A 15,541-nucleotide genomic window follows, 5' to 3' on the forward strand; every position below is an offset into this window, starting at 1 on the left:
GTGAAATATGAGTGTAAAGCCAGTGTGGTGCTCGCAGTGCAGTATGTGGGAGGTCCTGGAGGCACCTGGCCTCCCGGACATCCACATCTGTGAGGGGTGTGTCGAGCTGTGGTTCCTGAGGGCCCGTGTTAGGGAGCTGAAACTGCAGCTTGACGATCTTAGGCAGGTGAGGGAGAATGAGGAGGTGATTGACAAGAGCTATCATCAGGTGGTCACACCAGGGCCACGGGAGGAGGCCAAGTGGGTGACAGCCAGGAAGGGTAAAACACGGGTGATTGAGAGCACCCCGGTGGAAGTGCCCCTACATAACAAGTACTCCTGTCTGAGTACTGTTGGGGGGGACAGCCCATCTGGGGGAAGCAGCAGTGGCCGTGTCTCCGGGGTGGAGTCCGGCCCTGTAACTCAGAGGGCTAAGGAAAGGAGGAGGAAGGTGGTATTAATCGGGGACTCGGCAGTCAGGGGGACGGACAGGCGATTTTGCGGAGGCAGGCGGGAGTCTCGCATGGTGGTCTGCCTCCCTGGGGCTGGGATCCAGGATGTCGCTGGGCGAGTCCCAGAAATCCTGAGGTGGGAGGGAGAGGAGCCGGAGGTAGCGGTACATATTGGTACCGCTGATGTGGGTAAGAAGGGGGAAGGGAACATGGAAAAAGAGTATAGGGAATTAGGGAGACAGCTGAGAAGGAGGAAAGCAAAGGTAGTAATCTCGGGATTGCTGCCTGTGCCACGGGAAGGTGAGGAAAGGAATGGAGTGAGGTGGAGGATGAATGTGTGGCTGAGGGAATGGTGCAGGGGGCAGGGATTCAGGTTCCTGGACCATTGGGACCTCTTTAGGGGCAGGTGTGACCTGTATACTAAAAACGGGTGGCACTTGAATCCCAGGGGGGCCAATATCCTGGCAGGAAGGTTGGCTAAGGCTACTGGGGAGAGTTTAAACTAGATAGGTTGGGGGGAGGGGATCAAAGCGACGTGACTGAGAGTGAGGAAGGTAGCTCGCAAACAGAGAAGGGTTATAGGCAGTGCAAGAGGGCAGGTGGACTGGGAACAGAGAAGGGGAGAGGTCAGACCATAGGATTGAGAGGTGTCTACTCTAATGCCAGGAGTATAGTGAATAAACAACTAGCAAAAGGAGGAGAGGGCTTGGGAGATGTTATCCTTACCTAAGAAATCATGCATTGAACTCATTGGAAAGGATTTGAAAATGCCAGCCCTTCTGGAACCTGACATTTATGACTTGGAATTTAATTTGCAAAGGAGGATTGGAATTCATCAGTGGAGACCAATATTAATTAAGGGGGTTAACCTCATAGATTCTGTTAATGTGAACATAATGAAGTCACTTTCAGAACCATTCAATGAAAGCCATGTATTGATTATTCCACCAGTCTCCATTTTTAGCACTAAGACATTGGTTAATTTAAAACCTCAATCTCTTGATAAGAAACAGGCTCCACCATCTGTGACCCAAGCAATGGATTCTAAACAAATTAATTGTTTTGATGAGATCAAAACAGACAGAGCTGAATTTAGAACACAACAAAAAGCAAGTAACAGCCATTCATCAATTCAGTTTCGTAAATCTTGCAGCACTGACATAGCCATGCCGATAGAGAAGGTTCAGAACATTACAAATGAATCTGAAATGTACGTTGCTGAGGAACAGTTTGAAATTCCATCTGATATTCAAGAATCAGTCAGCAGTGTTCACCCAAATGAAATACCTTTAATTAACTTTACTCCTCTTGATAGAAGAAGTCAGAGGCCAAGGCCGCGATGTGTATCATTTATTGAGCAAGCTGCTGTTGATTGCTTGGAGATGAAATTAAAGCAAAGACTTATTTCCCATCTCTGGCAATCTCCAATTTCCTTTGAAAATTCAGTGAGAAAGGTGACTCCTAAAGAAACATTCACAACCAAGGCAAATGATGCCCAAATAAAGCCAGTTCGTGTGGAATCAGTTTTCATTGATGACAAAACAAGGGACAATCTTGAATGGCATGTTACACAGGGACAGCTCGAACACAACTGGGATTTATCCACAGATTTCCAGAAGCCAGCAGAAGCATCCCTTTCTTCTTCAGTTAATTTGATTTCTTCACCGCTAAGTCTAATTGATACAGTTATTACCTCCGAATTACCATTCGTAACTCCAGAACATAAAAAAATTGAAAGAAATGTGAATAGAAGAATTACAAGTAATAGGTGGAGTTCCTCCAGGTTTGTCCAGCAAACCTTAAATGGTTATAACGTTCCTGCACCGCTACAATCAAAAAGCACTGATAGAAATAATTCAGTGTTCAATAACACTGATATATCATATTCTTCTAAAATCATTCCCTATCAGGAAAACATGCTTCAGAATGAAAGCAAAAGCATGCTTCTGTCACTTGAACGTAATCGTAGGAATGGAGAAACAAAAAAATTAAAAGAGGGATTTGCTGTTACCAGCTTCAGGCCAGAATATGAAAATAAATTAATTATGTGCTTAACAAAACAAAAGGTTGAAATGAAGCTAAATTGTTTACCAAATCCGGTATTGGAATCGTATAATGATTCCTATTTTCTAACGTCAAAGAAACGTTTACCAGTATTGATTAGAGTTGGAAAAGGATATAAAAAGTCAAGGCCATTGTATATATCTTTTATGGAACATGATGCCGTTGATCGATTGGAGGTAAACTTAAGCCAAAAGCTTATTTCAAGTTTGTTGGGATTCCCAACTTTATATGAAAAGTCCTTGGAAATAATGATCCCTAAAGCACCACCATTACCTCCACAACTTAAGACACGTGCAACTAAAATAGAACCCACCAGTACAGAAACTACTTTCCTTGAAGATAAGGTCAGAAACTATCTGGAAAGGCACGTTATACAGATAAAACTTCAGTTTAATTGGGGTCTACCAACAGAAATTCAGAGATCAAGAGATGCACTCATTCCACCTGCACCAAAATTGATTTCTTCCCAGCTAAATCCACTGCCTTGTTCACAGTTAGCTGTTGTCCTAACTGAACTGACAGTTATAAGTGATAATCATAAGAAAATGTTGGACTGCAATATGAAGAAAAAGATCATTAATAATAGACGGGGTCTCCTTCCCAATGTTGTGCAGAGATCGTTAATTAATTTCATGGATTTTAGTTTAATAAAAGTTCTCATTGCCCATTCAGACATTATAAAAAGAAAAGCAATGTCTGTCAGCAGCGATCATCATAAGGAGATACTGCAATACACCCCAAAATTGCCATTTCTAAAGAATAAAAGTAGGAGGAAAAACATAGATCTCAAGAAGATAGAACTTAAAGAAGTGTTCATGTGCATAGCAAAACAATGTTTAGCCATTAAAATGGATTATCTTCCTAATATAGTAAAAGAGATGTACAAAGTCACATATCCTTTCGAATCAAGAAAAGATTTACCAAAATTAATTACATTTGGCAAAGGTAATAAGAAACTACGGCCATGTTATATACCTTTTTTTGAGCAGGAGGCAGTCGATCGCTTGGAGCTGAACCTAAAGCACAAACGGATTTGCCATCTCTGGGGGCTTGAGACATTACATGCAAAGTCATTACGGATGATGATTTCTAAGGTACTACCTGTTCCTCCAGTAATCAAGGCAACTGACGCTACAATACTACCTACGGCTGTAAAGACTTCTTTTATTACTAATAAAGCCAGGTTGATTTTAGAGTGGCACATTACACAAAAAAAAAGATAAATTTGAATGGCATGTTACTCGAAAGAAACTTCAACACAATTGGGGCAAGCCATCATATTATCAGAAGTCAGTAGAAGCATTCATTCCAGTTGCTCCAAAGTTGGTTCCATCTCGGCTGAGCCCAAAAGCTGATTCTGTTTTGGTCATTACTCTATGTGAGTTGCCATTTGTAGATGTTGAAATTAATAAAATGTTGGAGCTGAACACCAGAAAAAAAACCATCAATCAAAGGTGGGGTCTTCCTAATTTTTTTCAGTCATCTTTAAGAAAATTTGTTGCTTCTGCACCATCAATGAATGATATTATGGAGTCAAAAAACATGGCAAGAAAGAAACCAAAAGCCAATAACATTGAAATAGAGAATAATGAAATGAGCTTTCAACAGAAAATGTTTGTACAACCACAAAGAGAAAAGACGTTCTCAGTACAATACAGAACAGGTAAAAGGAATTCAAAAACAGCTAAATTAGGTGAGCAGTTTGTCTTTGCTCATCTGAAACAAAAAGTTAAAAATAAACTGGATGTATGCTTGATGAAGCAATGTCTAGAAATGCGCATGGACTGCTTGCCAGAAAGAGTGAAGCAGTTTTATAAAGTCACCTATTATCCGACCTCAAAGACATCATTACCACAGCTAATTGTACCCAGAAATGGATTCAAAAAGCCAAGAGCAATGTATATATCTTTTATGGAACAGGATGTTATCGATCACTTAGAACTTAATTTAAAACACAAACAGATGACCAATTCTTTGGGACTTGCAACTCTGTATGAGGAATCAGTGGAAATGATGATTCCTAAAGCACCACCTATGCCACCACCTTTCAAGATGAATGGAGCTCAAATAGAGCCTGTGGGCGTGGAAATTAATTTCTCCAATGATAAAGTTCGAAAAGACCTTGAAAGGCATATTACACAGAAAAAGCTTCAGCAAAAGTGGGGTTTACCACTACATATTCAGAGATCACAAGAAGCTTTAATTCCACCTGCTCCAAAACTAATATTATCTGAGTTAAATCCCCAGCCTAATTTTGTGACTGTCTTTGCCCCGCCTGAGCAAACGTTCCTTCACAATGAACATAAAAAAAGACTGGAGTTCAATCTGATGAAGAGAGCTGTAAATCAGAAATTAGGCCTACCCAAGCTCATTATGTCATCTTTAAGTAATTTTATGGCTCCTGCTCCATCAGTGAAGGACTTCATGCTACAAACTGAAATAATTAAAGACAAGAAAAAATTGAGCAACACTCCCATTGAAAAGGTAAAGAGTGATCTGTTTCCTCTAGGCATATTTCCACTGCGCATTCGAAGAAAGATTTTGTTGCCACAATCTAAAAGAAGTAGTAATAACAAGACATCAAACAAAATAGATGATTTTGCTGGTCTGAAACCAGCACAGAAAGATAAACTATGTATATGCTTAACAAAGCAAAGCCTACAAATCAAAATGCACAGTGTTCCAGAACTCGTAAAACGTTTGTACAAAGATACCTATCCTGTGCAATTAAAGAAATGTCTTCCAAGGCTAATTACACCTGGTGAAGGATTCAAAAAGCCAAGATCGTTGTATATATCTTTTATCGAACAGGAGTCTGTTGATCGTTTAGAATTCAACTTCAAGCACAAACAGATTATTCATCTCTGGGCACAGGACACACTGTATGAAAAGTCAGTCAAAATGCTGGTTCCTAAAGGACCAAATGTGTCGCCAATACGTAAATCAAGTGGAGTTCAAATTGTAACTGTAGGTATGGAAACATCTTTCATTAACAATGATGTTAGAGACAAAATGGAATGGCATATTACGAGAAAAAAACTAGAGAATAATTGGGGCTTTCCATTACATATTCAGAAATCAATGGATACATTTATTCCATCTGCTCCAAAATTGGTTTCCTCTGAGCTAAAGCCACATTGTATTCATGATATAATTGTGACATCAACTGAACCACTTATTATAAGTGCTGAAGATGGAAATAGATTGGAAATGAATACAAAGAAAAAGATCATAAATCAAAAATGGGGTCTCCCAAATCTTATTCAGACATCCTTGAAGGACTTCATTACTCCAACGCCATCACTACAAAGTGACACATTACAGTCAGGAAGCATAAAAGGAAGTAAAACATCCACTCACAATGTCATAGATCTTAATTCAAAAATTACTACAGGACACAAGAAGGAAAAGTTCCCTTCACTGCTTTGCCAGAAAGTTTATAAAAGAGCAAACTTTAAGAAGATAAGTGCATTCCCAGATTCTTCCAATCTCAAATCAGAATGTAAAGATAAATTAAATATGTGTTTGTTAAAGCAAACTCTTGATATTAAAACACATAATTTACCTGACATTGTACAGGGATTTTATGAGCGTAGTTACCCTACAGCAGCAAAAAAAGAATTACCAAAACTTATGTTTCCAATGAAGGTTGCAAAAAACAAAGACCATGGTGCCTACCATTTATTGAACAACGTTGTCTACCTGATACGCTGCAGGAAAGGATGTCCCGGGGCATGGTACATTGGGGAAACCATGCAGACGCTACGACAACGAATGAATGAACACCGCTCGACAATCACCAGGCAAGACTGTTCTCGTCCTGTGGGGGAGCACTTCAGCAGTCACGGGCATTCAGCCTTGGATCTTCAGGTAAGCGTTCTCCAAGGCGGCCTTCACGACACACGACAGCGCAGAGTCGCTGAGCAGAAACTGATAGCCAAGTTCCGCACACATGAGGACGGCCTAAACCGGGATGTTGGATTTATGTCACATTATCAGTAACCCCCACAGCTTGCCTCCTGGACTTGCAGAATTTCACTAGCTGTTCTGTCTGGAGACAATACACATCTCTTTAACCTGTGTTGAATGCTCCCTCCACCCACATTGTCTGTACATTTAAGACCTGGCTGGCTGTAGAGATTTGCATTCTAATCAGTATTCTGTAATTTGATTTCTATGTCTGTTTGCACTGTTTGAGAACAGATATCCACTCCATCTGACGAAGGAGCTGTGCTCCGAAAGCTAATGGTATTTGCTACCAAATAAACCTGTTGGACTTTAACCTGGTGTTGTGAGACTTCTTACTGTTCTGATAACAGCCCAAGACTGCAGTGTGTTTTGATATGAATCATAAGTCACTACCCAGAGTGCCAGCCTGGTGCGGAGGGGGCGGGTCGGGAGGATGACTTCCTCGTGAACCTGCTCCTGGGCCTGGCAAGGCGAGCTATCAATAGATCCAGGCAGCGGGCGATTGATGGGGTCGTCCATCCCGACTCTCTGCCCCTCTAACGCGGCTATATTCATGGCCAGGTGTCCCTGGAGAGGGAACATGCAGTGTCTGCGGGTGCAGTTGACGCCTTCCGTGCCCGCTGGGCACCGCAGGGGCTGGGGTGTATAATAGACTGCGACAATCACATTTTAATTTGATGTTTGCATTTTTCTTTTGACTTTGTTTTTTGTTCGAGCTGCTGCCCCTCCTTTTAGGGAGCTGCTCCTTTTAATTTTGTCCCTAAGTTAGTTTGAGTTTGTTTATTTGGTTGGTACCAAAAGAAATACCCAGGTGCCAGACAGTCCAGGACCATAAGCATGTATTTATTGATAATATAGCTCTGTGTATGTGCCATATTAATGATTGGCTATTGTAATTAGGCAAGTGTAGAGTTGTTGTAATTGGTTAAACACACTGTGGGAAATGAAAGAAGTGATCAGAACTATTAGTTAGGATTGGATATTGATTACTTTTGAATGAGTGTGCAATCTTGATTTATGCATGTTAATTACTTGCAGCTGAGCCTAAAGATATAATTACCATTGTATTCCTTTGTTCTGGGGATCAGTAGACCACATTGTGGAAAGCTGTTTGCTGAGCTACAGCTTGAATAAAGGCCATTTTAAAATTCCAAAAAGCTTTATCTGGTGTCTTGAGGGGAGTGGAGAATGGAATAGCTGAATAGTTTGTTTCTCTCCCTAACGCAAGATGCCCAAATGGCAAACATATAGTCATAATGACATAGAACTTGACCTCTTGAATTCATGATGGCTTTTGTAGTGTTCAATTGTTTTATTAATTTTCAGTGACCCCCAAGTTCTAGATTCCTGCATAAGAAGAAACATCCTTTCCACATCCACCCTGTCAAGATCCCTCAGAATCTTATATGCTTCAAATAAGCTGCCTCTTATTCTTCTAAACCCCTGCAGACACAAGCTGAGCTTGTCCAACCCTCCCATTTCAAGTATTACTTCATCAAACCTTCTCTGAACTGCTTCCAATACATTTACATCCTTCCTGAAATAAGGAGACCAATACTGCATATAGTGTTCGAGATGTGATCTTACCAATGCCCTGTACAGTTGAAGCATCACATCCCTACTTTTGTATTCAATTCACCTCACACTAAACAATAACATTCTATTTGCTTTCCTAATTACCTGCTGTACCTGCAAATTAATCTTTTGTGAATCATGACTAAGACACCAGATTCCTCTGTATCTCTGAGCTCTGCAATCTCGTCATTTATGTACTATGTTTCTTTTTATTCGTCCAATCAAAATGAACAATTTTGTATTTTCCCATATTGTACTCCATGTCAGATCTTTGCCCACACACAAACCATCTTTATCTCTTTGCAGCCATCTTATATCCTCCACACATCTCACTTTCCTACCTACCTTTGTATCATCAGCATATTTAGCAACCATACCTTTGGTCACTTCATCCAAGTAATTTATACAAATTTTAAAAGCTTGAGGCCCCAGTACTGATCCCAGTGGCACACCGTTCTTTACATCTTACCAACCAGAAAATAACCCATTTATGCCTACCCTCTGTTTACTGTGAGCCAGCCAATTTTCTATCCAAGCCAATATTTAACATCACTTCCCTCCTTACCCCCACCATCACCTTTTATTTTCCGCATTAACTTTTAATGTGACACCTTATCAAATGCCTTCTGGAATTCTTAGGTTCAGTATCCACCGGTTCCCTTTTTCGATGGATCATATTCTGCATGGAGGTTGGTCACCAGTTGAGTGCCCCAGGGATCTGTTCTGGGAACCTTACTCTTTGTGATTTAAAAAAAATAAATGACCTGGATGAGTAAGTGGAGGGATGGGTCGGTAAGTTTGCTGATGACACAAAGGTTGGAGGTGTTGTGGATAGTGTGGAGGGATGTGGCGGCACGGTAGCACAGTGGTTAGCACTGCTGCTTCACAGCTCCAGGGACCTGGGTTCGATTCCCGGCTTGGGTCACTGTCTGTGTGGAGTTTGTACATTCTCCTCGTGTCTGCGTGGGTTTCCTCCGGGTGCTCTGGTTTCCTCCCACAGTCCAAAGATGTGTGGGTTAGGTTGATTGGCCAAGCTAAAATTGCCCTTAGTGTCCTGGGATGCGTAGGTTAGAGGGATTAGTGGGTAAATATGTGGGGGTAGGGCCTGGGTGGGATTGTGGTCGGTGCAGACTCGATGGGCCAAATGGCCTCTTTCTGTGCTGTAGGGATTCTAAGATTCTAAGATAAGATGTCAGAAGTTGCAGCGAGACATTGATAGGATGCAAGACTGGGTGGAGAAGTGGCAGATGGAGTTAAACCCAGATAAGTGTGAGGTGGTTCATTTTGGCAGGTCAAATAGGATGGCGGAATATAATATTAATGGTAGGACTCTTGGCAGAGTGGAAGATCAGAAGGATCTTGGGTTCTGAGTTCATAGCACGCTCCAAGCAGCTGTGGTTAAGAAGGTGTATGGTGTACTGGCCTTCATCAATCGAGGAATTGAGTTTTGGAGTCATGAGATAATGTTGCAGCTATATAAGACCCTGGTCAGACCACACTTGGAGTACTGTGCTCAGTTCTGTCTGTCTCATTACAGGAAGGATGTGGAAGCCTTACAAAGGGAGCAGAGGAGATTTACATGGATGCTGCCTGGGTTGGGGAGCATGCCTTATGAGCATAGGTTGAGTGAGCTCGGCCTTTTCTCCTTGGAGAGACGAAGGATGAGGGGTGACCTGATAGAGGTGTATAAGATGTTGAGAGGTATTGATCGAGTGGATAGTCGGAGGCTTTTTCCCAGGCCAGAAATGGTTGCCACAAGAGGACACAGGTTTAAGGTGCTGGGGATTAGGTACAGAGGAGATGTCAGGGGTAAGTTTTTCACTGAGAGGGTGGTGGGTGCGTGGAATGGGCTGCCAGCAACAGTGGTGGAGGCGGATTCGATAGGGTCTTTTAAGAGACTTTTAGATAAGTACATGGAACTTAGTAAGATAGAGGGTTATAGGTAAGCCTAGTAATCGCTAAGGTAAGGACATGTTCGGCACAACTTTGTGGACTGAAGTGCCTGTACTGTGCTGTAGTATTTCTATGTTCTATCCACAGCACATCTTACTTCATCAAAGAACTCTAATAAATTGATTAAACATGGTTTCCCTCTCTCAAAATGTTGACTCTGCCTGATTACCTGGAATTAATCTAAACGCCCTGCTTTAATGTCTTGAATAATAGCTTCTCACTTTTTCCCTGTGGCAGATGTTTGGCTAACCTGCCTGTAATTTCCTGCTTTCTGTCTCCCTCCCTTTTTGAATTCACTATTTTCCAAATGAATGGAACCTTCACTAAATGTCGGAAAATTAAAACCAATGCATCACTCATCTCACTAGAAATTTCTCTTAAGATCCTCGGATGAAATCCATCAGGACCCAGGGACTTGTCAACCGCAGCTCCAGCAATTTGCTCAATGCCACTTCCCTGGTGAATGTAATTTTCCTGCATTTCGCTCTCCCTTTATTTCCTGATTTACAGCGATATCTGGGATGTTATTATTTTATTCTCTATTGTGAAGACTGGTGCAAAATGTCCATTCAACTCATCGGCCATCTCCTTATTTATCATTATTAATTTTCCAGACCCATTTTCTATAGGACCAATGCTCAAAGTTAACTCCAAATATTTACAGAGAATCTTCATGCTTTGATCTTATTTGCTCGCTTTTTCTCGTACTTTTTTCCCTCCTTTATTAATCTTAATCATTCTTTGCTGTGTTTTATATTCTGTCCAATCTTCTGACTTCCATCTTGTGCAATCATATGTTTTTTCTTTCAGGTTGATCCTATCTTTAACTTTTCCCCTTGGAATTTTTATTTCTCATTATAATTTGTCTATTCTGTGTATTCTGAGATATTCTTTTAAATGCCTGTCACTGCGTCACTATTGACCTATCCCTTAACCTTATTTACAAGTTCATTTTAGCTAGCTCTGTTTTCATAATTGCTTTCACTTGAGTTTAAAATATTAATTTTAGACCCATTCTCTCCCTAAAACTCAAAGTAAAATTCAATCCTTGGGCCCAATTCTCCCAAAAAAATACTAAGTGCTGAATTGGCGGGAACAATGATGTAAATAACGATTGTTTTTCGAGTGGGAGTTCAGACTCGAATCTCCCACACTCTGTGCACTGCAGAGGTCACAATCGTGAATATCATTAAAAGCTCGGGGGGCGGGGCCAATTCACGTCAGAGTCGGACAGTTCCAGGCCTCTGTGCATGCGCAGTGACCCCGATCTGTCAGCCTCCCATTTGCTGGCCAGCTCGATCGCTGGCCAACATGGGACCCTCACAATGTTGCCCCCCAACACTCCACGGCCTGATTGCAGCCTCCATGAACATTTCCGGGCCAGCTTCAACTTTCCCCAGTCCGGGAGCACCCCAATCTCCAGACCCCTCCCACCCTGACAGACCACCCCCCACGGGAGGCAGACACCCCTGGGAGGCAAACACCTCTGGCAAACCACCCCCCTCCAGCCCGCCCCAATCACTGGCCTCTCTCCAGTCCCAACCAGATTCCAATCCAGAGTGACAGTGGGACCCTCGCCAACCCCTACCGATGGTCCCGCCCACAATAGGCCCCAACCCCTTGGCACTGCCCCATGCCTGGTGGGTAGTGCCAAGGTTCCCCCTGGGCAGTGCCAGGGGGAAGAGGCTGGCACTGCCAGGATGCCCATACCCAGGTAGCATCACCCCCTGCCACCAACCCCGAGGGGGCCCTGATTGCCTCCCCTTCACTCCAGCGGGATCTCTCGCAAGTTCCCCGAATGTGGGGAGCTACTCTAAACCCCGCCGAGTGAAATGTGGTGTGGCGGTGTGGGAGATGCTATTGGGCCCGGAGAATTCAGTCCCGGGCCCAATAATGACATTTAAATTACATTAAAAAGATTAAAATCACTTACTTGGTGTTCCTGCCGGTTTCCAGCGTGGTCTCAACTGCACCTGCTCTCCGGCGATGGGAGACGCACATGCATTCCCATGAAATGGCTGACGTGCCAAAAAACTAGCTCATTGCGATGGGAGAATCGGGCCCATTATGTTTGCTGCTACCGAGGGGGCCTTCACTATGAGGCCATTAATTAATCTTGTCTCATAACACAATATCCGGACTCGTGTGGACTGCTTTCTGGTTGGCTCTTCAATGTCTGCTCGAAGAAACTCCCAAAAACATTTGCTGAACTCCTCATCTGGGCTACCTTTGTCCACATGATTTTTCCAGTCAGTGTGTAAATTAAAATCCTCCATGATTATTGTCATAACTCCCATTATTCCTTCCTTTATATGCCACTCAAGCATGTGATTACTGTTAAGGGACATGTACACATTTATTAGCTTTCCTAATTACTTGCTGTACCTGCATATTAATCTTTTGTGATTCATGCATTATGTCACCCAGATCCCTCAGCACCTCAGAGCTCTGAAATCTCTCACCATTCAGATAATGTGCTTTTTTTATTGTTCCTTCCAAAATATGTAATTTTACATTTTCCCACATTGTACTCCATATGCCAGATTTGCGCTCACTCCTTATGTTCTCTTCACAGCTTCCTTTCCTATCTATCTTTGTGTCATCTGCAAATTAAGGACAGTAGAAATACTCACTAGGTCTTACTTACCAATGCTGCCTGCTGTTCTTCTTTCTGAGGAAAGGTAGAAAAGGAAAGGAACACATTCTGTCATCTTCACCAAATTCCCTCCATCCTGTGAGAAAAAAACAACGAATCATCTCCATTTTAAATGAGAAATCTCTTAATTTTAAACTGTGTCCCAGTTCTAGGATATTCTTTGAGAGGAACCATCCCAGTATCCGCCCTGTCAATTTCCCTTGGAAATTATTCATTTCAATAAAATCATCCCACATTCTTCTAAACTCCAATGCATACGTGCCCAACCTGTCTAATCTTTCCTCATAAAATTTTCTATTCTTCCTGCCAAAATGGACAGCCTCATATTTCCTACATTACACACCATTTGTCATTTTTTGCCCACTCACTTAACCTGTTGATATCCCTTTATAAACGCTTTGTATCCTCCTCACAACTGTTTTCCTACCTACCTTTGTATCATCAGAAAATTTGGCTCCAATACAGTTGAACTTTCCTTTTAAGTCCGAAGTAGTTGAGTCCCAGGACTGACCCCGCAACACTTCACTAGTCACAGTTTGCCAAACTGAAAATGGCACATTTATTCTGACTTTCTTGTTAATTAGCCAGTCCTCTATCGACACTATATCAGTCGCAACACCATATACTCTCGTCTTGTCATGTCATAACGTCATCAGCAGGAGCAGATGATAGAGGCAATGTCTGATCTGGCAGTGCCTATCAAAGGACAGAGGAACGCTCCAGCCAAGCTCAACCCCTGGCTGGAGATGCCGAGCCTCGAGGGCCACAAATAAACAGGTGCTTGTGGACCAGCAAAGGAAATGTGTGACTGTGTGTCAGAGTTCCCTGAGGCAGTGCTGACCCTCGCATGGGAATGGACTGCCCATGGAATGCTGAGATGAATGTGGCACTCATTGCAGCTCAGAATGAACCCCACTATAAATCCCATTCCCTCCCTCTCTCAGCACTCCCAATCTGAGAGATCTGCTAAAAGTATGGTAGGTCATTGACCATGCTTGACTTCCTCTTTTCTGATTCCCTTTTTAATGTCTGTTGCTATAGACAATAGCTCATCAGCTTCCATGAGGTGCTGAACCTGTGTACGGCCCATGGGCTTCTGACAAATTGCAATAGATTTCTCTGTACCTGCTTAATCACCCTTATTGACTGCCCACCACTACTAGGTGGGTGGCTGTCATCCCTGAGAAGCCACCTTTGGAAAAGTTGTGCAGAGGTGGCAAATTTTCTCTCTCGTCTGCATGTATTGTATCTGATTCTTATCTAGTTTATAATCAGACTTTTTAAATGCTAGAGACTAGAATTTCATGTAAAATTAATTCCCTTGGTTTATTGCTCACATTTTGCAATATACCTTGGAACTATTTTTTTGATTTTTGATCAGAGCTCCTTCTTTAATTATGAACCTTTTGTCTAAGTTTCCCCCTATCTTTTTCCCTTTAAAATTGGTCCATTTTAGATTAACCCTCTGCTCTACACAGCTCCAGCATTTTTTTGTGTAAATATTATCCAAATTCATCACTTCACTATCAGCTGATCCTGGTTGGCTTTATTTTCCTAATAAGGCTTCAGAACCCATTAGCAATTGCACTGGACATCAGTCTTGTACCTGTAATAAAAATTCTGGATCTGGCATTCATGTCCCCTTTGTCACGTTAATTTCTGGCATATCTGGGTGCTATTTTCAACTAAGGTGTCATTATAGTTGCCTGTCACGAGATGGCGCTATTGCTTCTCTGAGCTTTGTCTATTTGCTCCATTATCTAATGTTGCGATTTATTTATTGGTTTTTTAACCTGAATTTATGCCAGCCAGTCTTCCTCCTCAGGGTTTTGTTTTAATTGTCACTTTCATTTCTCATTGCTACCATCTGTGTTTTATTGGACAGATCATTTTCTCTCCCCCTTCCTATCGGCTTCCCTTTCCCAAGGCCTGTCAAATCTCGCAGGGCTCACTCACGAGCTTGGGACTGTGGCCACTTTCTCCCCATTTCCCATGCTAGCCCATTGTGCCATTCCGGTCAAGCTATTTGCCACCAGTCCATGCCTGCAACAATCCTCACATCCTATCTTTCTTCCTCATATTCCCTGTCACCACACTCTGCCTCCAGCTCGCAATTTGTTTTTTAAAATATTTTTGGAACAGTGGGCCCGATTTTACCATTTTGATTCTTAGTGCTGAATCTGGGCATGATTCAGATCCGACTCGGAAACCTGTTCACAGGCACCTCCATCCGCACTCAGCCTGAAAAAAAAGTTGCGAGTCTGAATCGCACTGTGGGCGGGGCTTATCACACCTGAAACGCTGCTGCTCCAATGGGAGTCTTCAACTGCGCATGCGCAGTAAAATAAATTTGAAAACCGCTGCCCTGCCACATCGCTCCCAGGCCGCATAAAATGGGAGATATGGCCCCCACAGACATTGTCCCACCCCCACAACATAACCGTCCCCCTTATCCACCCACCCCTCCCCCTGCTACCCAGACCGAATGTGACCCCCTGCCTCCCTTCCCCCCCCTGCCCCCCCCCCCACGGATCGCCTGCAGAGTGGCAGCGGACCCCCTCTTCGCAACCCCTCACCGATCACCCGCAGAGTGGCAGTGGACCCCCCCCCACCAGAGATCCATCTGGCCCTCCTCCTCACCCACCTCTCCCCCACCAGAGAACAATTTGGCCTCCATCCTCACCTCCCCCCTCCCCAATCTCGCCCACCAGAGAATGATCTGGCCTCCCTGCTCCACGACCCCCCCCCACCACCGATCTGAGTCAGAGAGCAGCCGGAAGCTCTGAACTTACCTCTTCAAAAGCTGGAGCGCCTGAAACAGACCTTTGCCAAGCAGGTCTTTTTCAGCCATATCTGGACGGGCGAACGCGATGGTAAAGGGGGAAATGCTGGT

The 15,541-nt window shown here is 43.1% G+C and overlaps 1 protein-coding gene across 1 annotated transcript in view; it reads right to left on the bottom strand.

Moving 5' to 3' along the window:
* Positions 1 to 15,541, bottom strand: part of LOC144499441 (uncharacterized) — a 65,600-nt gene that overhangs the window by 16,754 nt on the left and 33,305 nt on the right. Inside the window, exon 2 of the mRNA XM_078221427.1 lies at positions 12,640 to 12,724. Coding sequence (XP_078077553.1) covers positions 12,640 to 12,724 — 85 coding nt within the window. The remainder of the gene's footprint in view (positions 1 to 12,639; positions 12,725 to 15,541) is intronic.

The sequence above is a fragment of the Mustelus asterias genome, chromosome 10 (assembly GCF_964213995.1).
Source record: "Mustelus asterias chromosome 10, sMusAst1.hap1.1, whole genome shotgun sequence".
In the NCBI taxonomy this organism is placed as follows: domain Eukaryota; kingdom Metazoa; phylum Chordata; class Chondrichthyes; order Carcharhiniformes; family Triakidae; genus Mustelus; species Mustelus asterias.